Raw genomic sequence first — 21,806 nt, forward strand, 5'->3', positions numbered from 1 at the left:
ATGATTCCTGGCTGGGGCTGCCCTGTGCCCTGTGAGATGCTTCTCAGCATCCCGGACCTCTACCCACTGGATGCCGGTAGCATCCGCAACCCCGAGTTGTGACAACCAAAAAGATCACCAGATATTGGTAAATGCAAAATCTCCTTTGCTGAGAACCACTGGGCTAATAAGCCTTGGTCTCCACACACGGCACGCTCGAGGGGTGTGTCACGTTACCGTCCCCCAAGCAGGACTGAGGACGTTGAGCGGACGCTGTCTCTGTGTCCGGCCCTTGGCTGTGCGCTCTGTGTAAGTGACATTATTTAAGCCACAACAGCCTGTGTGTTAAGAGTTGTTAGTATTCCTATTTTACAGATGAGAAAACTGAGGTTTAGAGAAAAGAAGAAGCATGTCCAGGTGCACACAGCTGAAAGCTGGTGTCGGGTCTAAGCATTCGACGCCGGGGCCATGGTGTTACCTACTCCCCAGAAAATCTGGTCAGTGTGAACGAGAACCTGGGTAATCTGATCCCTAGCTAGGTCCTCAGGTAGACATAAGGGTCTGGAAATACCAGGGTCGGCAGTTCTCAGGGAAGGCAGCTTGCGCCCCAGGGGTGTTTATTTATGTCTGGAGACATTGGATTGTCCCCATGGGGTTGCTGCTGGCATCTGGTGGGGACAGCCTGGGGACGCCTCAAAAGGTCCTGCAGTGCATAGGTCAACCCCTGCAGCAAAGAATTCACCAGCCCGTATGTGAATGATGCCAAGGTCGAGAACCCCACTCTGGGTAACGACCTTACTTCCCCACGTTTCCAGGTAGACCACAGTTTGATGATCCTGGCAGTCCCATCTGTAAATTAAGATGCACTTCCAGGGGACGCCTGGGTGGCTCAGTTGGTTAAGCGGCTGCCTTCGGCTCAGGTCATGATCCCAGCGTCCTGGGATCGAGTCCCACATCGGGCTCCTTGCTCGGCAGGGAGCCTGCTTCTCCCTCTGCCTCTGTCTGCCTGTGCTCGCTCACTCTCTCTCTCCCTCTGTCTCTGACAAATAAATAAATAAAATCTTTAAAAAAAAAAAAAAAAAGATGCGCTTCCAGCGTGGGAGTCCGTTCCTGTTGGGATAGTAATAACTAAAAACAAAGTCCTTAAATCCTTTTGATCTTGCTTTCATCATTTAATGCGTTTCCAAATGCTTTGAGTTTTCTTCTGTTTTCTTGTGGCCTTTGCCCCAAAGTGAGCCCCCCCCCTTCTGGCTTTTTATCTTTAGCCAAGTGAGAAAACACTGGCGTCCGCTGAGTACACTTTGTACGCCATCTGTCCTGGGAAGTGGGCACAGGCGCAGAAAGTGGGTGTTCCTCTTGGGTATTCATTCCCTCGGGCCCCCTCTCTAGGATGAATCCACCGGAGAGATCACGTTTTACATGAAAGGAGCAGATGTCGTCATGGCTGGCATCGTGCAGTACAATGACTGGCTGGAGGAGGAGGTAAGCGGGGTGCGTGGAGTGAGAACCGGGCTGCAGGGGCATGTCTGCTGGCTGCCCCTCGCATGGCAAAGCGAGATGGGGCTCCGCTTGTCACCTGTGCCTACGTAACAGGTGGCCCCCGAACTTAGCATCAAACTACACGCTTCTATTTCTCATGGTTTCTGTGGGCCAGGGATCCGGGCATAGCTTCGTTGGCTCCTCTGCTCAGGGTCTCCAGAGGGTTTGCTTGGGGCCAGCTCTCATCTGAAGGCTCATGTGGGGCAAGACCCACTTCTGTGCTCACCCAGCTGCCCTGTGCGGGAAGTCAGCTCCTCTCTGGCTTTTGGGTGGAGGCCGGTCCCAGGAGGGCGGGGAGCACTGGGGGCCACGTCCCAGGCTGCCTCTTCTGGTTCATGGTCTGGAGAATTGGCCACAGCCAGGAGGGAGGAAACTCTCCAGTTTATCAGGCCGATCTTATTTTATCTCTCTGCTCCAGGTAGGAAAAGGCACATTTTCCATTCAGTAATATTCTGTTTTCAGTTAGAGGGTGGCAAACTCAAATGCCAGTGGGGGCCAGGCAGGTAAGTCAAAAGAAACAGGCTGGGGTGTGTTCTTCTAGCAGGGTCGCACTTTGTATGTTAAGCATATTAGAATATTCTTCCCTTGACAACTGTTTTCTGGGAAGACCTAAAAGCTGCTACTTTTCATCCATCGCTGGTTGTGGTTATTTGGGAAGGTGTGGGCGGTTTCATCTGAGGTTCAAATCCAGACTTACCTGTGAAGTCTTAACAGCGTTGACTTAAATTTTGAAATGTCTACTGTGTCAATCAAAGACAACCTCTGTTTGGCCTATGGACTGCCATGTTGCCGCCTCCCTTGAGAAGGTTTGCTTTAGGGGAAAGCCGTAGTCCGATTTGCCACTTTCCCCAGCCCCTGTGTCAACTGTAGCGTCCGGCCCTCCTCCATGAGAGTCTGGGGCTTGGAGGTGGAGCTCTTAGTGCACCGCTCCACTGACTGTGGTCTGCTTTGCAGTGTGGAAACATGGCGCGAGAAGGTCTGCGGGTGCTGGTGGTGGCGAAAAAGTCTCTAGCAGAGGAACAGTATCAAGACTTTGAAGTAAGTGGTCCTGGGACCTTTTTGTTATTCTTTGCAGCCCTACCCTTATCTCCCCCTCGCTCATTCCCCTGTAGCCCTACTGAGGTCCTTTCTGAGCTCCCCAGGCTCACTTCTGCCACGGGGCCTTTGCACTTGCTCTTTCCTCTGCCTGGAACTCTCTTACCACACAGAGCTCCATGGCCTGCTCCCTTGTTTCCTTTGGGTCTCTGCTCAAATGCCACTGCCTCTGAGAAGTCTTCCCGGACTCGCCATCTAAGGCAGCCCCACCTCACCGCTCACCATCCATCACCTGCCTCACTTTCTTCACTGTGGGAGTCCCCACCTAGGATGACCTTGTTTCTGTGTTTCCATCTAACATTCTCTGACGAATAAAATTTTTTTTCAGAGCAGAGACTGTCAGTTTGGTTCAGTCTTACATCCCGGCACTTGTTAGTTATGGACACATGGGATATCCTCTGGAAAATTTAAAATGATTCACCTCCTTGGAGCCCTCATTTCTTTACATTGTGGAAAGAGTTGAACTAGATCATTGACTTTGATGGTCAAGGGTTCCAGCATGAATATGTGTGGTTTATTGTCCTCTTGTCCCATAAATTGTGTGTTTCTTGAGGGCAGGGTCCTGGCCTGGCACAAAGCCTAGCATGTGCATGGGTGTATGACCGACTGGGAGAGAGGTATGGCTGGGGACAGGTGTCAGGGGTCCTTGTCCTGGCCCACCCAGAGGAACTGTGCCCGAGTCTGTCTCTTCCTTGTGCTTGAGTTCTCTGCAGAGTTTTATTTAGCAAGAATTCTAGCCCTGATAATTGTCCTTCCAAGTTTAAAAGCATGTGTTTGAAACAACCCATTTGGGGGATTTTTTATTTCCTTCCACGTCTTCGCTAACCCTATAAAGTGGCTAAACTGAAGGGTTGGGTCCATGGTCTTTGGAGGTGAGACTTCATCTTCAGAAAACCGGGTGATCAGGGGCTTTTGGTCACAAAGTGTGTGCTGTGTGTGAGAGAACGTGCTCTCTTTTTGAGATCTTGAGTTGTACCTGTCCTTGCAACGGCCCGGGGAGGGTGGGACTGTTACTGCTGCTTCATGGATGAGATCAGTCGAGAATCAGATACACTGAGCAACTTGCTAGAAGTTGCACAGCAGGCAAGTATAAAGGAAAGGGTGGTACTAAGGCCTGTGTAAGATCTGGGCCGATGAACTCGGAAGGACGCTGGACGTCTCCGTTCATCCCCCGCTGGGTGTTCCCCTCCCCACCCTAAGCAGTGGCGGCGTCTCCCGCTGTGTCGCAGGCCCGCTACGTCCAGGCCAAGCTGAGCGTGCACGACCGCTCGCTCAAAGTGGCCACCGTGATCGAGAGCCTGGAGATGGAGATGGAGCTGCTCTGCTTGACCGGGGTGGAGGACCAGCTGCAGGCAGACGTGAGGCCCACCCTGGAGACCCTGAGGAACGCCGGCATCAAGGTAGGCTGACCCGGCCTGGGGCCCAGCTGCTCAGGTGCACAGTGGTCCCCGTTGCAGAGCGTAGAAACGAGAGAGGAGGGCAGGGAAGAGGTGGGAACCGAGGAACCCGAGGGTGCGGACAGTGACCACCGCCCTGGCTGGGATGGGCCACTGTGTCCCTCCCGCCCCTTGGGCCCTGTTTCTGGAGGACATCTCCCCCCGCCCCCACTGGGCTCCACGAAGGCGGGACCGCCTGCCGCCCCTCCTCCCTCCAGCCAGCTCGGGGTGTCCGGCACATTCTTGTTGAGCCACTGGCCGGCCATCTGCCGGTTGTTCTGGGTGAATGAGTGGCCGCCCCGCGGACTGACCGCCTGTTCCAGCAAACTGCTGTCTTCACACGGTTTGGGGCCAAAAAGAAGAAAGAAAAGAAACCCCGGCGTTTAATCCAGAGAGGCCAGCAGAGGGCGACAGAGGCGCGCGTGCCGCCTTTACAGGAGCGCAGCCCCCGTGTAAACCCGATGCTACCCTGTGTCTTCCGGCCCGAGGCCTAGTTCATTGCAAGGAAGTGGTCAGCAAGGTCCCCCTTGTGGAAAAACAGTCCGAAGTCAGAAGGGCTCGCTTCTGCTGCGCCGCGGTGCTCGGATCTGTCACTGGCAACTTCCGTGGACCTCGTCTCTCTAAGTTTGGGCCTTTCCAGTTCCTGCTTCTGGCTCCATCCCGAGCTTCTCCTCAAAGCTGTTCTCTCCAAAAGGCTGGGTTCTTGTTTTTGTTTTTTAAAGGCTTTATTTATTTGACAGAAAGAGACACAGCAAGAGAGGGAACACAGCAAGGGGAGTGGGAGAGGGAGAAGCAGGCTTCCCGCTGAGCAGGGAGCCCAATGCAGGACTTGATCCCAGGACCCTGGGATCATGACCTGAGCTGAAGGCAGAGGCTTAGCGACGGAGCCACCCAGGTGCCGCCAAAAAGCTGTTCTAATCCCAGAGTGTGGACTGGACTTCTCTTTCTGGTTTCCTTGGTCAGACGGGAGGGGGAAGGGAATGTTGGGGGGGAAGGATGGGGAGGGGTGGGTTTGGAGGCAGGCCTAGCGTAAGGTCCTTCACAGGCCAGAAGCTGTGGGAGCTTGGAATTCCCACTTCGGCCCCTTTCTAGATGCAGCAGCCAAGGTCAAGTAACGTGGGAGACGTGCTGCTGGGCCTGGGGCTCAGGTCTGGGCACGTACCTGCAGTGCCCCCTGTCGTCCTGACGTGGGGCCTCCGTGCTGTCGTGCACCAGTGACTTTCCATGGTTTTCTAGAACGTGAGCCTCCCAGCTCCTTCCCTGGTGTTTCAGCAAACCCTGAACACTGGCACCAAACTGGGATCACTAAAAAGAATACATTTTTTAAACGGCCAGATGAGGTGTTGAGAGAAGAGGCTGACACCCACCAGGGTCAAGCCCAGAGCCACGGTCCTCCCCCACCCTGACAAAAGGGCCCAGTGCCCGTGTCCTGGCTGTCTCATGGCCTGGGTTTGAATCTGGTTTCTCCGCTGACTACTTCGGCAGTCCTTGGCAAGTGGCTTGGCTTCTCAGGGCTCTGTTTCCTGCCTCAGCACGTCACCGTTAAGGTCACATGCACTGAACGTGGATGACACTTGATGGGCACCTGGCACGGCAAACGCTCTGGAAACCATTGCCGTTTGCTTTCCCCTACCTCCCCCGCTGCCAGCGTGTCCTTTGCACAGTGACTCTGCGCCCTTTCCTGCTGGGGGCAGCGAGAGCAGAGGGTTGATGGGTAAACCAGCAGAGCAGGAAGCACATTCCATTTGGACTGTGAACACAGGGATTCTGGGCCTGTTCGGAACGGGAGCTGGCTGTGTGGCTTTGGGGCAAGTCACCTACCCTCTCTGAGCCCCTGGCAGCGAGACGCAGGATGATCTGTTGGGAGGGGCAGAGGAACTTGGCATGTTTGCCGTTGGCTTAACCAACCACCTAGAAAGACTGCATGTAACGTGACAAAACAGTGTTTCCTGTAGGGCATGGAAGTGACCCTCACCCATCCTGCTGTCCCCTTCTTTGAAATTATTTATTGCTTTAAGAAAAATTTCCGGAAGGGGGATGAGGAGGTCAGAAGCCGAACCTCATGATGTCTGTGGAAGCGTGTGGCCAAACGGTTTTCTAGAAGCATCGCACCAGCTTTCGCTGCCCCCAGCAGTGGTCACTTGGGGTCCTGAAGCCTTTGGAGTGGGGTATTCCTGCAGTGTGTTGGGGACACCATGAGCCTCGAGATAAGTTAGAATAAATGAGGGGCACCTGGGGGGCTCCGTCGTTAAGCCTCTGCCTTCAGCTCAAGTCATGATCCCAGCGTCCTGGGATGGAGCCCCACATTGGACTCCTTGCTCAGTGGAGAGCCTGTTTCTCCCTCTCCCAATCCCCCTGTTTGTGCTCCCTCCTCGCTGTGTTTCTCTCTGTCAAATAAATAAATAAAATCTTTTTTAAAAAGTTGGAATAAATGGAGTTTAGCTCGATGTTCTTGGGAACTGAGCAGATACAGACTGCAGGCTGGCCTTGGACAGTGGCCCAGAAGAGCCCCTCTCTGCTGTGGTTTTAGGTTTGGATGCTGACTGGGGACAAGCTGGAGACGGCTACGTGCACAGCAAAGAACGCACACCTGGTGACCAGAAACCAAGACATCCACGTTTTTCGGCTGGTAAAGTATTGTCTGCACTGGGGCCTCGTGGGGACGATGCTGCAGTTTGCGGGGTGACCTCAGAACCCTAAAGAGGGGAGAGAGGAGTGTAGTAGCCACCTTGGGTGGGGGAACTTACATCGTTGGGTTTGAGGGGAATCACTGAGTGGCCCCGGCGAGGCTGTAGGGTTCATTCCTTCTGGTGGCGGTTCAGACGCACCTAGTTACAGTCCAGTGTTCCTACCCTGGTGGGGGTCACGGTCCCTTTGAGAAGCTGATGCAGGACACCATCGGGGCTAAGGGTGCAGACAGGCCCATGTGTGGGGAATTGTACCTGCGAGTCCAGATTCCACCAGACCCTTGAAGACCAAGTCCTTGGATAAGAAGTAAATTCCAGATCACAGATTGTGGCAGGTCTGTCCTCCTGAAGGAAACCCTTGAGGAGCCTTTAGAAGGAGATGTACTGGGTGGGGAAGCGGGAAATTTCCTGCCCTTGTGGCAAGCACTTGACCCCAGCAGTGCGGCCCTGAGGAGCTGCTTGAGGCCAGAAGCCGCAAGCTGGGGTCGGCTTGACGGAGCTGGGAGGTGAGGAGCGGGTGGTCCCCTTCCGCAGCCAGAGCCCACAGACTGGAGGGGCCCTGTCCGTCCCAGGAGTGTCCCCTCGACTCCCTGCCTTTGGTCCACAGCCCGCAGCACCCTCAGAAGATCGGCAGTTTGGGGTCCCACCCGGTAGTGTGGGGTAGAGCCAGGGACAGCTCGTCTTCAGCAGCCGGGGACTCCACACTTGCAAACGCTCTTACTTCCTAGAATGTATTTGTAACCCCGAGATCGGTGCGCAGGGCCAGAGTCCTCCATGGCCAAGTGCAGAGCAGGGGGGAACCGTCATTGCCTGCCGTGCACGTTCCCAGTTGGGCTCACACGAGGCGACCCCCGCCTTCTCGGCTCTCGTCCTGCCCACGAGCACAGTCCATGGTCTTGGAGGGCCACTTTTTTCTTACATTTTTGTGCTGTCAGTGATTTCGCTGTTTCAAATCCCCCCTCTCAGCACAGGGCTGGACTGTGTCTAGTGTCACAAAGTGTAGGAAGGCCCGACGTCCCTCACGGAGAAGGTGCGAGTGTCGGCTAGAGTTCCTTCAGACATGAGCTCGAATGCTGTTGGTTAGGAGTTCCGCGTTCGTGAATCGACAGTGTGCATTTCAGAAGATGTGTTTAGGGTGCACTGGGGTGGCTCCATCGGTGAAACGTCTGACTCTTAATTTCACCATCTCGGGGTCGTGAGATCGAGCCCTGTGTCAGTTGGACTCTGTGCTGGGCATGGAGCTGGCTTAAGATTCTCTCCCTCTCCCTCTGCCCCTCCTCCTGCTCGTGTGTGTGCGCACGCTCACTCGCTCTCTCTCTAAATAAAATCTTGAAAAAATGCATTTAAATAAAAACACATATAAAACAAGATTTTTGTATTGACTGAGGGAAATATTATGGCCAAAGGCTCATAGGAACCTCGCCCGTATTTCCCCCAGGAGCAATGAATGGTTCCTTATTTGCTAAGTTGGTGTTCAAAGCAACTTTACAGAGCATAACTACTAAACATAATGAGACTCAGCTGTATGTTGTGTGGATTCTGTATTCTCGACATTCTGTATGTTTAGGGGTTGCAAACGACAGTCCATGTGGCCACCTGCTTTTGTAAATAAAGCTTTATTTTTTTTAAGATTTTTATTTTTTTGAGAGAGAGAGAGAGCATGAGCGGGGGGAGGGGTAGAGGCAGAAGGAGCGGCAGACTCCTCGCCGAGCAGGGAGCCTGACGTGGGACTCGATCCCAGGATCCTGGGACCATAACCTGAGCCGAAGGCAGATGCTTAACCGAATGAGCCATCCAGGCGCCCAAATAAAGTTTTATTTAAACACAGATATGCCCCCTTGTTTACCTGTTGTCTGTGGTTGCCTTGGTGCTACGATAGCAGAGTCGAGTCATTTCGGCCAGCGCTGTAGGGTCCCCGGGGCCTTCAGGGGGTACCGTCCGGTGCGCCACAGAAAAGTTGGCCCCCCGGCTAGATGCCTGGCTTCTGTTGCCTGCTGTCCAGGCCCTGAGACAGTTACCTGAGGCGGGCGCACGGATCTCGCCGTGCCTTCGTTTCCTTACGTGAGGAGGACAGCTGTTATCATTACGCACCTTGTAGGGCTGTTGTGAGTTGTAAATGCGGAAAAATCCATGGAAAGGGCCTAGCATAGTGCCTGGCACACAATGAAAGTGGGGTCACATTTAGCTCTTTTTCTTTTACTATGTGGGTCACAGCCGAGCTGGGGGAAATGCAAGGTAGTAGTTGGCATACCGGCTCTCCCGCTTCCCGCAGAATCATAACAAACCCGGTTTGATTTGGCTCTGGGTCTGGTGGCAGGGGCAGGGCGGGGGTCCCGGGCTGGGGCGGCCATTGTCTTCATCCCGGCTTCAGGAAGCCGCTGTTTGTTGTTCTGCCATCTCCGGAGAGCACGGCCCCCTCCACCCCTCCGTTCCCTTCCAGGTGACGAACCGCAGCGAGGCCCACCTCGAGCTGAACGCTTTCCGCAGGAAGCATGACTGTGCCCTGGTCATCTCTGGAGACTCCCTGGAGGTGGGTGCGGGGGACCCCGCCCGCCGGGTCCTCCTGGGAGTGCGCTTCCCTTCCTGCCTGGGGGGCGGGGGCAGGGACCTCGGGTGACCCACCCCCGCCGCCTCCCCGTCCCCCACCAGGTCTGCCTCAAGTACTATGAGTACGAGTTCATGGAGCTGGCCTGCCAGTGCCCGGCCGTGGTCTGCTGCCGCTGCACGCCCACCCAGAAGGCCCAGATCGTGCGGCTGCTGCAGGAGCGCACCGGGAAGCTCACTTGTGCAGTAGGTAGGTGCCCCCCCACACCCGTCCCCACCCCCTGCCCCTCCACCCCAGCCACTGATGCACTGGATCCCTCTCTCCGAGGGTGGTTGGACTCTGCTGCTGTGTCCTGGCCCCTTCACATAGGTCATGCTCTTCTCCCGCAACAGACCTTGGCTCTGATACTATTTTTAGTATTTCCCCCTGAGTGAGAGGAGATAAGCGCGCTGCAGGGCTTTTCTCCTGAGCTTGCTTTTCCTTTGCTCAGGAGGCAGGAAGCCGCGTCACAGAGGGATGCGGACTGCACACAGTGGGGCCAGATCCGGGCCCCCTGGGCGCCTGTCCCCATCCGAGCCTCTGTCTTCCCGTTGGTAGAATGGGGTCATAAGCACTCAGGTGGTGCTGATGAGAACGAAAAAGGGGTAGATTTCAAAAGTGCTGGCCGCAGGGCTCAGTGTCGGCTCCGTAAGCATCGCGTCGGTCACTGCTGCTGATGGGCTGCGGCACCCGGCGCCTCCCATGCAGGGGTGGGGCGTGGACACGGTCCCCCTGCCGCCGCTCCATGGCTGGGGCTCTCGCCAGTCACCTGGTGTTCCTCTGACGCTCAGCTGCTCCGTCTGAGAGACAGGAAGCCGATGCTGTGGGGTGTAGGGTGGTTAAATGGATCGGGGCAGAAAAGGCTGTAGTAATAAGAAGCGCTCAGTGAAAGGGCACAGACTTCTACAATGCTTCAAAGTAAGAATGAAATGTGGGGATCCTGTTTCTCGCCGCTCTCTGATTTCCCGGCTTTTCTCTCGGGTCCGTGCGGCCCACAGGTGATGGCGGCAACGACGTCAGCATGATTCAGGAATCCGACTGCGGCGTGGGTGTGGAGGGGAAGGTGAGTGCGGGCTCGGGGCGTGGGGGCTGCTGGTCGTTGCCGGGCGCTTGGGGCCACAGTGACAGGTCATTGTATTGGGTTGGGAGCTGCTCTTCTCTGCTAGCTGGAGCTGCTTTTTCCCTCAAAACATAGCTTTGATGCTTCTGAAAATTCTAGATTCACATTACGAAGCACAAGGAACCACGAAGCGTGATCCCCTGGTATTATTACATGGGAGTCGGGTTATCACGTGGGAGTCGGGGATCTACATCACTCCGTCTTACAGATGACGAGTGATGATTTTTCGCGTGCCAACGCTTAAAAAAAGAGTGTTTTGCTGTATCGTCAGGGCACCGTGAATGTACTTGTCACTTTTCCGTGGCCATCACAGTGTCCGTAAAAGCATCCGTCATCACGCTGTCTGCTGATGTCTTGGGGGTCAGTGAAGAATGTGGCGCAGTCTTCCCTTCACTAAAAGCTGCATTTTTAAAAAAGCTGGTGTGTTATAACAGTTTTTCTCTTTCTGTCCTTATCACCTCTCTGCTTGCCTTTTACTGTTTCCTCTGTCCTAATTTGTGACTTCTAAATGGTGACAGGGGTTCCCAGGTTTGTCAGGACTTTGTGTTTAACAGGAGGACAGAGGCCCCAAGTGAGGGCCAGAGATGCCGTCCTGTGCATTTGGTCCCACGGCTTCATGAATCGGGCGAATCCACACTCTTCTGTGTCCTTTCCTCCCTCAGCCCCCGCCCCCCAGCCTTACAGTTTGCTCAGAGGAACAGACCGTCGTAAGGTGCCTATGTCTGATGATTCTTGGCTCTGGATGCACTTTACGGGATGGGCGCACCCCCAAGATACTAGATCCCTTTGACCTCCAAATTATAACTGTTTGTGACTTAGAGTGTTTTTTATTTAAATAAATTCCTCTTTTTCAATCACATGTAGACTCAGACCACCTACTGAGCACAGCTCGAAACCAAAGAAGCTCTTCACTGAAGTTTTCCAAAGATCCCCTTAGGGTATCTTGCTTTTTCCGTGGAAAACAAAACAAAACAAAACAAACGTGTTTGCCTTGACCTCCTGTGCTTCTGACGGTGCCTGTTTTGTGTGGCTTTCAGGAAGGCAAGCAGGCGTCCCTGGCGGCCGACTTCTCCATCACCCAGTTCAAGCACCTGGGCCGCCTGCTCATGGTGCACGGCCGCAACAGCTACAAGCGCTCGGCGGCTCTCAGCCAGTTTGTCATCCACCGGAGCCTCTGCATCAGCACCATGCAGGTGGGCGGGGGGTCGGGTCGAGGTGGGGGGCAGGTAGGGGGCAGGCAGGTGGGGGCAGGTGGCGGGGGCAGGCGGCACGGCTCTGCTCACCCTCCCCGGGGCTAGCAGGGAAAAGGCCTGGAACTCGACCGTGCTTTGGAGCTGTGACCCTCCCTGGCTGGTTGGTTGGTTGGTCGGTTGGTTGACTTTATTTTCCCACCTGACCAGTTTTAAATCCCCGCTGGGCCACGTTCCAGCCCAACAGACCTTGGATTGCCCCAGGTCCTTCCTCTGGTGGCTGGGGCAGGCCGTCCTCGCCGTGGCGGGGTGGCTGTGAGCGTTAGCAGCGGGCCTGGCCAGTGCTTGGCAGGAGGGAGGTGTGTTGTTGCCCAGAGTTGTTAGGATTTTTTTGCCAGAGGGAAGCATGCAGAGTGAGATGCGGGCAAATACTAGGGTCTTGGATTTTCCGGATGCTCACGAAAGGGCCAGCAGAGAATGACCGCGGGAGAAAAACTTGTGTTCTCCAGTTCTTCCGACACCCTGGGCACCTGGCTCCATGTCCATAGGGCAGCATCTCATGCGGTCCTCATGGTCGCCTGCGCCCGTGGTACAGATGGGGAGCCTGAGGCTCCGTGAGGCTGAGAGACACATGCAGTGTCTCTTGGGGGTTAGTCTGTATCAGGTGGGGACTCCAGAGCCCATGCTCTTGGTTGCGGTGTCTCCTTGAGTGCCTGAGATGCAGGGAGGCCTGGATCGTGGCCTCGGCTCATGTGGGCTCTCAGGTGGGGCAGCAGAGCCCGTGGCCCTGAGGGGCCTCCGATGTCACGGTTCCACCTCCAGCCATCCCCAGTGGGAGTCGAGCTGGGCCGTCCCATTGTTCAGCTTCTCAGGAGTAACATCTTGTTCCCATCTTGTTTCTCACAAAAGAATTCCAGTGTACTTTCCCCACCTCCTCTCTCGCTGGCTCCTTTCACATCTGTCATCGGTCTGTGGCAATTAAGTGTACACTAGGAGGAAGGCCGAAGGGTGGGAAAGAAAACATTTTAGGTGTTGAAAAACGATTGACGGATTGATTCCCCTTCATGGACGTTTGGTGAAAATATCCCAGTTAAGTAGTGAGAACATAGGGATGATGGGACTTGAAACCCGCATCTCTTTCTGACCACACCATAAATATCTCTGAGACCTAGAGACCCCTCTGGGTCTCAGTCTTCCATCCATGAAGTGGGGATGATAAGACCGGCATCGCCTCTCAGATGAGGCTACTTTGAGAAGCAGAGTTCTGTAAGACGTCAAGTGCTGAAGGCATCCTTTCCCCTCGTCATAAAACCACAGGGCGAGGTATCCAGTGAGGGGATGTTTTAATCTATGGGAAAGGCAATTGCCACATAAAAGACATCCTCCCTTTCTGAGTAAGTGAAGCGATACTGTTCGTGTACATGAGACCCTCTCCCCCTCTTCTGGCCTCTTTCTCACCTTCTGGAGGTCATTTTAGGTTTTTCAACATCTATTGCATTTGTGAACATAGGAGCCTTAAAGTGCTTTTTTGGTCAACATGATCTACACCCAAACAGCTGTTACGGTTCCTCAGACCACATCTGTACTTCTGTGTTAGCTCGTGGGTGGCGCTCTGGATCCGTCCCTGGGGGACTGATCGGCTCGCCCCTGGGTGCGTGCACAGAAGCCGGGCTGGGCGAGCTGACTTCTGTAAAGCCTGTATGTTGTCGCTCTCAAACATCAATTTAGAAAAAACTTCAGGATGGGAAATTATTCTTTGGGGCTGTAGAAAAAACATCTCGCTGTCCACTGTGCTGAAAGTGGCTGACTGAAGACAAGTCCCTCTTGGAGCCGCACCTTGGCGTCCGTCTCGTTGATAGATGTGGCCGTAGTGTTTTTTTCCCCTCAGGTGTTCTCTCCACGACGAAGGCTTTATGGCTAACCTGGCCCTTTTAGGGGAAGGAGGCTCTCGACGTTGATTTACAAAACGAAACACCAGATTCTTGACATTTTTACAACCATCCTTTCTGTGCCGCAGCCCAGCTGGGGTGGAAAGTCATTTGAAAGGTGGCTTTCACCTTCCAGTTCTGAAATATGATCAGGGTGCAGCTGGGGCTGCCCACGACCTTGGCCCCAGGTGGCACCTGCGTTCCGAGCTCTGTGCCAGACAAACACCCACAGCAGGTGATGGGGAGTGAGACGCCTCTGGTGCCACAACCTTTCTAGTCACTAGGCTGGCTCAGGCTGTCTCTCGTATTCAGGTTTTGAAAAGCCTCTTGTCGTCGTCTCTGGCCTCTTTTTGGTTTTCTGCCCCTAGGAATTCGCTTTTGAGGCCACTTTCCTTCCGTGAGCCTGTAGATGCCCAGAGACGGAAGTAACAGAGTGTCACATCTGATTTTATCTCCCCAGCCTGGTTTTCACGGCCAGTAGCTCCTGTTTTCCAAGTCAGGAAGCAGACATTTCAGGGAGCGTTTGGAAAGGTCTTTATTGCGCTTGTCTAACAAAGGCAGCAGGTTATGGGCTCTTTGTAAAAATTTCCAGAAACAGTAAAATGTGTCATGTAAGAGGGGCTGTGCCTTCTCTGCCGCCCTGCCCCCGGGGAGCTGGAGTATGGAGCTGGGATTGAGCCCCGCAGTGCCCTTTACCTGCTCAGAGTCCCCTCCTATGAAATACAGGCGATAGGACTGGATCTCATGGGTGGTTCCGGGGGTTCATGGGGATCGCACAGGGTATTTCTGAGTCCAGCCGGTGTCCCCTAATGTCAGTGTTCACAGAGGGGTAGAGAGTGGTCCCTGGTGCTAAACCACCCGGGAATGACTCCTGGCTCCCATCACTTATGAGCTGTGTTATCTTGGGCAAGTCCCTTAACCTCTCTGTGCCTTACTGTTGTCATCTGTAATAGGGATTGATGATAACAGTACCAACCTCATGAGGTGGTTGTAATTGTGGAATGAGCTGGTTTCATTAAAGCACTCACAGCTGTGCTGGGGAAGTTTGTGCTGTGTTAAGCGTTGACTGTTACTTTATAAGTGTAGGGATTTTGTCATGATTTTTGTTAACATCCTCCTTTCTTGTTGGCACAGGCGGTCTTTTCATCCGTGTTTTACTTTGCCTCCGTTCCTCTCTATCAAGGATTCCTCATCATTGGGTAAGAAAATCTAGGCAGGGTATTAATTTTTTGTGAAACTTCTCGAAAATGCCACAGATGAGCAAGGAAATGTGCTGTCTAGGCTGTTCAGTCCCCAAGTTGCTGGCGATGCCATTTAGAACCTTCTCGGATTCACAAGTTTTTTTGAACTGACAAGCCTGTAACCAGACTGAGGAAGTGGGGTCTGATATGTTTGTGGTTCATAGCCCTTGGCCATTTGGACCTGGAGATGGAAAAATGCTTGCCCATGAGAGTCTGAGCTGACCGGTGATTAGCAGTCAAAGCAAGACCAAAGGTTCAGACTCAGTGATTTCATTGCAGTCTTAGAAAAAGTAAAAGGGGAGCTCTGGAAAGTACCCTCCCTGCCATGGACCCCAGTAGAACCTTCTGCTGCTGGGTCTCTAAGGCGGCCCAGAGCCTTGATCTCTTTGTGGGGGGCGGGGTGAGTGCCTAATGGAGCTTCACTGCTGCGTGCCCCTGACCTGCTAGACTAGGGTGTCCCTGGGACATTTGCTGCCCTCAAACCCAACCCCATTCCTGACTTTGAATTCATGACGTTTCTTGTGATCCTTCGGAGAATGTGTTCAGTCTTTGAATTGCCAGATGGGTGGAATTTGGGTACCACATGCCCTAGATGGAGACCCATGTAGGCCATGCTCCTGGTCGTGAAGAGGCAGGAGCACAGAAAGGCTGGCTGGCCCTGGGGGAGAATCTTACCAAAGTTGCCTGCCTTCTTCTTTTTATGTTGGTCCGTTCACTCTGACAGTGGACAGTGAAATTCTGCTTGCTTCTAATTGGACAGGTGGACATCTTTTGTTAGGTCCTAGAAGAACAAAAGAACATGTCAGAGTGTAGGCAGGGCTCCTGGAGCTTGGCTGCATGTGGCCTTCCATGACTGGACCTCTTGTCCCTCTCTGTTCCCATTTCCTTCTCTCTCCCTCTCACTCATGAAGCCAGCTCACTGGTTGCCTTGCTGTTCTTCAAACAAGATGCACTCTCGCCTCAGGGCCTTTGCACATGCTGCCCTCTCTGCCTGCGATGCTCTTCCCTCCACTTGGGGCTGACTGCCTCTCACCTTCTCTGGGTGTTTACTCAAATGTCACATCCTTTTGGCACCCTCTCGAAAATGACACCACCCCCATGTCTCCTTCCCTCCCTTCCATTAGAGTTTCCTTCTTAGCACTTACCTGCAACACACAGTGTAGTTTACCAACTCTGTTGACTCACTGACTAGTATGAAAGCTCTCCGAGGGCAGATGTTTCCATCAGTTTTTCATCTGAATCTCCCGAGCTTAAAATCAGCCCTGGCACCAAACAGGCACGCAGTGGGTGGTTGTTGAGGGAACGAATGAATGGAAATTGGGCTGCAGAAGCTGGAGAAACAAATTGCTCATTTTCCTTCAGCTGTGTCTTACCTGTGGTGATTTCTGCCCCTCCATCCCCCCACCCCCAGGTACTCCACCATTTACACCATGTTTCCTGTGTTTTCTCTGGTCCTGGACAAAGATGTCAAGTCGGAAGTAGCCATGCTGTATCCTGAGCTCTACAAGGATCTCCTCAAGGTTCACTGGACTCCCCGACTTCCCTCCCTCACTCCTTCCTCCACCTTCCCCTTCTCTCTCCCTCTCTCCCTATTGTTAATTGATTTCACACAGACCCTCCGTATCTGGTTTGAACACACTGATTGGAGCTGCTGGTTTCTTAGAGGAAGGCGTGGGATTTTATTTTATTTTTCTTAAAAAAGTAGCATATGCGCTTGTAAAGAATATTAAACAGTCCAGCAGTAGGTGAACTGCAAACGAACCAACTAACAACTTAAAAAAAAAAAAAAAGCGCCTGACGGTTCCATCCTCCAGCCTCAGCTGGTGTCTGCTCCTGGAAACGTCCTTGTGTTCACTTCCAAAAGGTGTGTGCATGCTGCCTGTGGTGTGGTGTGTGTGGTGTGTGTGGGTGTATGATTTCATTTATTTGTCCCCAAGGAATTTTACTGAAGAGCAGATTTATTTCCACCTTATATCAATTCTCTTTAAAAAATGTAATTTCTCTAGTCAGTTCAGATATGTGCAAGAAGCCCCCCCCTTTTTTTTAATGAAAATAGGCAGGTTGCCTTGTTAGTGGAGGAGCCCAGCGAGGTAGTAACCTGTTCTTTCTCGCTTCCTCATTTAGGGAAGACCGTTGTCCTACAAGACCTTCCTAATATGGGTTTTGATTAGCATCTATCAAGGTAAGGCAGTGCTCAGGGTCAACTTGTCTGTTGTCTGTAGATTATGAAGGGAAGAAGCTGGAACCCTAAAATTTGGTTAAGGAGCGGGACAGTGCGCCCCAGGGGAGGCCCAGCTCAGCATGTTCTAAGGACTAGAACATTCAACAGAGCAGTAGATCTGAGAGGTGATGCCATCTGTCTCATGAGATAAAGTCAGAGAAAAAGATAATGGATGCTACTCAAAACCTGCCAAGATGCTTAGCCATTGTAACAAAAAGTGGTTGCTTTCTGGAATGTTCTGATACTTTTTCTGAGGTCAAGTTCTAGTTTTTGAAAGATGTGTTTACCTCAGTGGACTCCGGGGAGGGCCCCTGGATTGCAGAGACTGTAGGATGACTTGTAGGAGAAGAAAATGCCCAAACCCTGCTGGTGTTTAATTCTGTCTTTATGTATGTTTTATAATGTGCACATGATTGTGTCATGGTCCTGGTATCTGTCTGTGTCTGCCCAAGCACCAACATAGAATTTACAGATGCACATTGTGTATTGGGAGGTCTTACTGACGGGGCATGCAACCAGAAGGTGTAGAAACCAGTGAATTTGTTGGCAGGAGGTTAAATTGTCACTAAAAAATAGAGGGGGGGCATTTTTAAGAAGTCTCTCAAAGTATAATATGTGCATCGATTATGCAGCTACGTTTTATGTATAGAATTTCATAGACAGTGAGCAGGGAAGCGTCGTGTCAGCCCTCCCTCTAGAACCCTGTCGCAGTGGACGGTGGTGTGAGGAGTTTTGGGGTTTAGCATCTAGTAATAACTCTGGTACTGCACCATCGGTTTGGTTTCTGCTGTGCTAGAAAAACACGCATCCGGACCCCGTACCCTCCTCCACTTTCCTTTTTCGCCTTGTTATAGGGGCACGACACTGAGTGTCTCTGGGCTACCTCTGTCATTTCGTGTGTGGGGGAGGGGGTGGTTAAGATAACACATGACCAAAGATTCACCATCTTAACCCTTCTTAGGGGCACAGTTCGCTAGTGTACAGTGTATTCACGGTGGTGAGTTACGTTGTATGTTTACAGTGTCACACTGTTGCAAGAACACAGCCCCAGAACTTTTCCATCTTGGCAAGCAGAAAGTGTCCCCATTCCTGCTTCCCTTTCATCTCTATGGAGGGGACTACTTTGGATTCCTCCTAGAAGTAGAATAGCCACAGTATTTGCCTTTTTGTGACTGCTTACGTCTATCGTTTTAAATAATAAAGTTTAAATTTCTCTTTCTTGTTCCCTCCACTCTGGATGGTTATTCCCTCCTGTCGCTCCTGTTTTTCTTCTCTCCAGCTCTCTCCCTCCCTCCTTCTCTCTTTCCTCCTCTTTCTCTCTCTCTTCCCTCTCCCCTACAGTTTTCGACTCCTTATCATATAAAGTCCAAAGGGAAAATAGAAAACCAGGACAGGGCACCTCTTTCCAACCTCCACAAAGCACCACTCGTCAAGCGCCATCTTTCATGTCTAAACAGAAAACAAACAGAAAGGAGCCCCTACTTGGGAGCAGGCCCCGGGAGCCTTGGGAGCCCCAGATGGGGAGGTCGAGGGGGAGGGCGGCGGCTGCGGGCAGGACCGTGCGGGACGCCAGCTTCCTCTGCCTTTGCAGGGAGCACCATCATGTACGGGGCCCTGCTGCTGTTTGAGTCCGAGTTCGTGCACATCGTGGCGATTTCCTTCACGTCACTGATCCTCACCGAGCTGCTGATGGTGGCCCTGACCATCCAGACATGGCACTGGCTCATGACGGTGGCCGAGCTGCTCAGTCTGGCCTGCTACATCGCCTCCCTGGTGTTTCTACACGAATTCATCGGTAAGACACCTTCCAGCCCCTCCCCTCCCCCTGCAGCCGCAGCCTGGCCGTCGGGTCTCGGGGCCTCCCCGGGACCCGTCCTGAGCTCTTTGTCCCGCAGGCCTTGGCACTCGGTGGTCCCCATGTTGTTCCTGGCATCCCCTTGGGGCAAGTGGCAGCTGTGACTCAGCTTCCTGGAATAGAGGCTCTCGGCTTGATGTCAGTAGGGTTTCCTTTGAAAAGCACACTGTGTGAACTGGCTTAGAAGGGATCCCATTGAGTTCAGCAAAGACTGGCTGGGATTCTCGAGGGAGCCGGTCACTGCGCCGGGCTCCGGGGGGCTGTGGAGAGGTCAGACGTCCAGGTCTTGCTCATGAATAAGGGATAGCCCCACAGGATGTGTCCTTATCACAGGGTGGAGAAACTCTGCCTTTCCCTGAAAACCCCTCTGATGACGTCTCTTGCTGGTCAGCAAATGGTCCTTCAGGTTTGGGGGAAGGAAGACAGGCATCCACGAAAAGTGAAGTCTGAGGAGTTTCACACTTGTCCCGAGAGTCTGTCCAGATGGGTTTCGTGCGCACCTGTCGTGTGCTCTGTGGCTTGGGGCGGTGAGCTCTGCCCTCGGGAAGCTGCCACGGGGCCGATGGGCAGCTGTGCGTGGGCTCCACGGCCGAGCACTCAGTGGGACTGTGGCCGGTGCCAGCCACCTGCCTCCCACCCGCTCCTGTGCGCCACTGTGCGGAAGCCCGTGAGCCCCGCTCTGCTCTCACAGAACCCTCTGGACTGCGGGCTTACTGTCCTGCAGCAGATGGGGGCGCCCGTCCTTAGCTGGAAGCCCCCTGAGGCTACCCCCGTTTCCAGCTTGGCACTGCCCTTAGGCCCGGCTGCCCGTAGCTTTGGTGATCATCCCAGAGGCAAAGGGAAAACGAAGGGAAACGAGGGGAAAAAGCCTTTCTGCTCTCGGGCGGTGGGTGTACATAGAAAATCTGACATGCTGTCAGATTCCGCATCAGAAACACCTGTAAGAATCGTTTGTGCCCCTGGTTTTCTTTCCCTGGTGCTGGAAACAGCATTTCACTGACTGTCCGTGAATTCAGCCGCAGAAGCAGGTCAGAGAGAGGAGGGGGCCGGGAGAGTCCAGACTCTGGGAGACTGAGCCGAAGGAAAGGGCCAGTGCCCGGAGGCCGTGTGTCGGTGACGGGATCCCACGCAGAGACAGCTCTGCCCCCACTCACCCCCCGTCAGAGCTGTGCCGGCTATTCTGAGCCGCAGAGGCCTTCCGGAACATTCCGCCCCCTCATCGCGGTCTTCCCGTTTGCTTGCAGATGTGTACTTCATCGCCACTTTGTCGTTCTTGTGGAAGGTGTCCGTGATCACTCTGGTCAGCTGCCTGCCCCTGTACGTTCTCAAGTACCTGCGGAGACGGTTCTCCCCGCCCAGCTACTCGAAGCTCACGTCGTAGGCGGCGTCGGCCCAGGGCGCCGCGGCCTCGGCGCTCTCCTGCCGGGCAGAGTTCAAGTTACGTTTTTCTTACCTGCTGCCTGTGGGTCGTGCAGGCATCGCTGACACGTGCAGTTTTGACGCGAAGAGGCTCCGCGAGGGGTCCTGACGCCGGACGGTGGGGGAGGTCCCTGGAGGGGACCCCGCGGGCCTGCTCGGGCCCCTCGCGGTTCGGCCCGCAGCGAATGTACATATATGTTAAAGCTGGCGGCTCCACTGACGGATTTATCCGTGGGTCACTGGGCAAGCTTCCGAGGACTTGCTTTCTGTTGTCATGCGATAAGGGTTTCTGTCTAGTTGACGATCGTAGAGGGGTTTTTGTTTTTGTTTTCAACAGTCCTCCTGTGTGTGTACTCTTTACGTCTTTCTCACTCTTAAAAGCCGGCTTCAGAGAAATGTAAAAGCCCTTGGGATAGGTTTGTGGGGAAAGACGGTGACTTCGGTAGAAAGTTACGCAGGCAGTCATCTCGAGGTGGAAATGCGGGATGTCCTGTCCGAGGCAGTGCTGCCCTCCAAGGCCGCACCGGCTTCCTAGAGTGACACAGAGCAAAGGAGAGGGAGAGAGAGAGACAGAGGGTGCCATAAATCCAGTCTGGCCTCCTCCCTCGGACTCAGCATCTCCAGCCCTCGACTTAGCTCCACCTGCCACCTCGTAAAAGAATTTTTGGAGGTGTTCTCCTGCTTTCTTCGGACCTGGTAACGATGACCAAGCCCGCGTCTGGCTGAGGACACCCTCAGACATTTTCAGCAGAGTTGTTGCAGCAGGAAACGTGCCATGGAACAGCTCTTCAACGTGTGGACAGACTGATAAGAGACTCAACTAATTCTTTAGACAACGTTGCACATGTGGCTGGGCCCTCCCGAGTCCTGAGTGCAAGGTCAGGGACGGGGGGCTCTCTGCTCCACAGAAGTGTTTCCCATTAGGAGGCTGAATGACAAAGGCAGAGGCATCTTCCAAGTTGCTGTGCGTCGTTCATCGGGGGCAGCCCCGGTGGGAGGAGGCCCGGGCTGCTGCTCCGGGGCCCTGGGGTCCGGGGTCCGTCACACTGCCTATGGCTCTCGAGGGGAACTTGTTTAAAGGCAGCCGGTGGTAGCGATCCCCACCACCCACGGGGATAGACTACACGCCCGTGTGTTTCTCATAAAGCTGTGGCTTCTCGTTTCAGAGGAGGAAGGGGGTGTGCAAGGCCTGGACCGGGCGGGGCAAGGCATCCTCGGGGTTTCGAGGCCCTCGGCGCCCAGCCGTACGTGCCTGCCATCAGGGCTCGGCCGGTTGATCTTCCAGAGCTGACCATGCTCGAGGTCTTGGACTTGGATGAATTCCTTCGGCCCTTCTGCTTGTGTGGGCTTCAGGGCTGCGGGCTCCGGCTGGTGGCGGCACCCACTACCCTCCGGGCAGCCGGCTCTGGGGGAGCTGGGGGCGGGCGGAGCAGGCGGTGGTCCCCTTGCCTGGGAGCACTCTTCATATGCTCCCGCATGGGTGTTGCCCCTTTAAAACTTCGTAAAATGACC

The 21,806-nt window shown here is 53.9% G+C and overlaps 1 protein-coding gene across 6 annotated transcripts in view; it reads left to right on the forward strand.

The window, feature by feature from the left end:
* Positions 1-21,223, forward strand: part of ATP9A (ATPase phospholipid transporting 9A (putative)) — a 126,604-nt gene extending 105,381 nt beyond the window's left edge. For 5 of the 6 annotated variants that reach the window (XM_032878960.1, XM_032878962.1, XM_032878961.1 and 2 more), the window contains 13 exons: positions 1,369-1,461; positions 2,473-2,556; positions 3,843-4,013; positions 6,580-6,678; positions 9,177-9,266; positions 9,386-9,530; positions 10,319-10,383; positions 11,478-11,633; positions 14,693-14,757; positions 16,211-16,319; positions 16,924-16,981; positions 18,612-18,815; positions 20,120-20,256. In XM_032878960.1, coding sequence (XP_032734851.1) covers positions 1,369-1,461; positions 2,473-2,556; positions 3,843-4,013; positions 6,580-6,678; positions 9,177-9,266; positions 9,386-9,530; positions 10,319-10,383; positions 11,478-11,633; positions 14,693-14,757; positions 16,211-16,319; positions 16,924-16,981; positions 18,612-18,815; positions 20,120-20,256 — 1,476 coding nt within the window. Of the gene's footprint in view, positions 1-1,368; positions 1,462-2,472; positions 2,557-3,842; positions 4,014-6,579; positions 6,679-9,176; positions 9,267-9,385; positions 9,531-10,318; positions 10,384-11,477; positions 11,634-14,692; positions 14,758-16,210; positions 16,320-16,923; positions 16,982-18,611; positions 18,816-20,119 lie in introns of all 6 variants that reach the window. The other variant, XM_032878959.1, reaches the window with a different exon arrangement.
* The last annotated feature ends 583 nt before the right edge of the window (positions 21,224-21,806 follow it).

This window comes from Lontra canadensis, unplaced genomic scaffold (genome assembly GCF_010015895.1).
Source record: "Lontra canadensis isolate GAN:19392208 unplaced genomic scaffold, GSC_riverotter_1.0 scaffold65, whole genome shotgun sequence".
In the NCBI taxonomy this organism is placed as follows: domain Eukaryota; kingdom Metazoa; phylum Chordata; class Mammalia; order Carnivora; family Mustelidae; genus Lontra; species Lontra canadensis.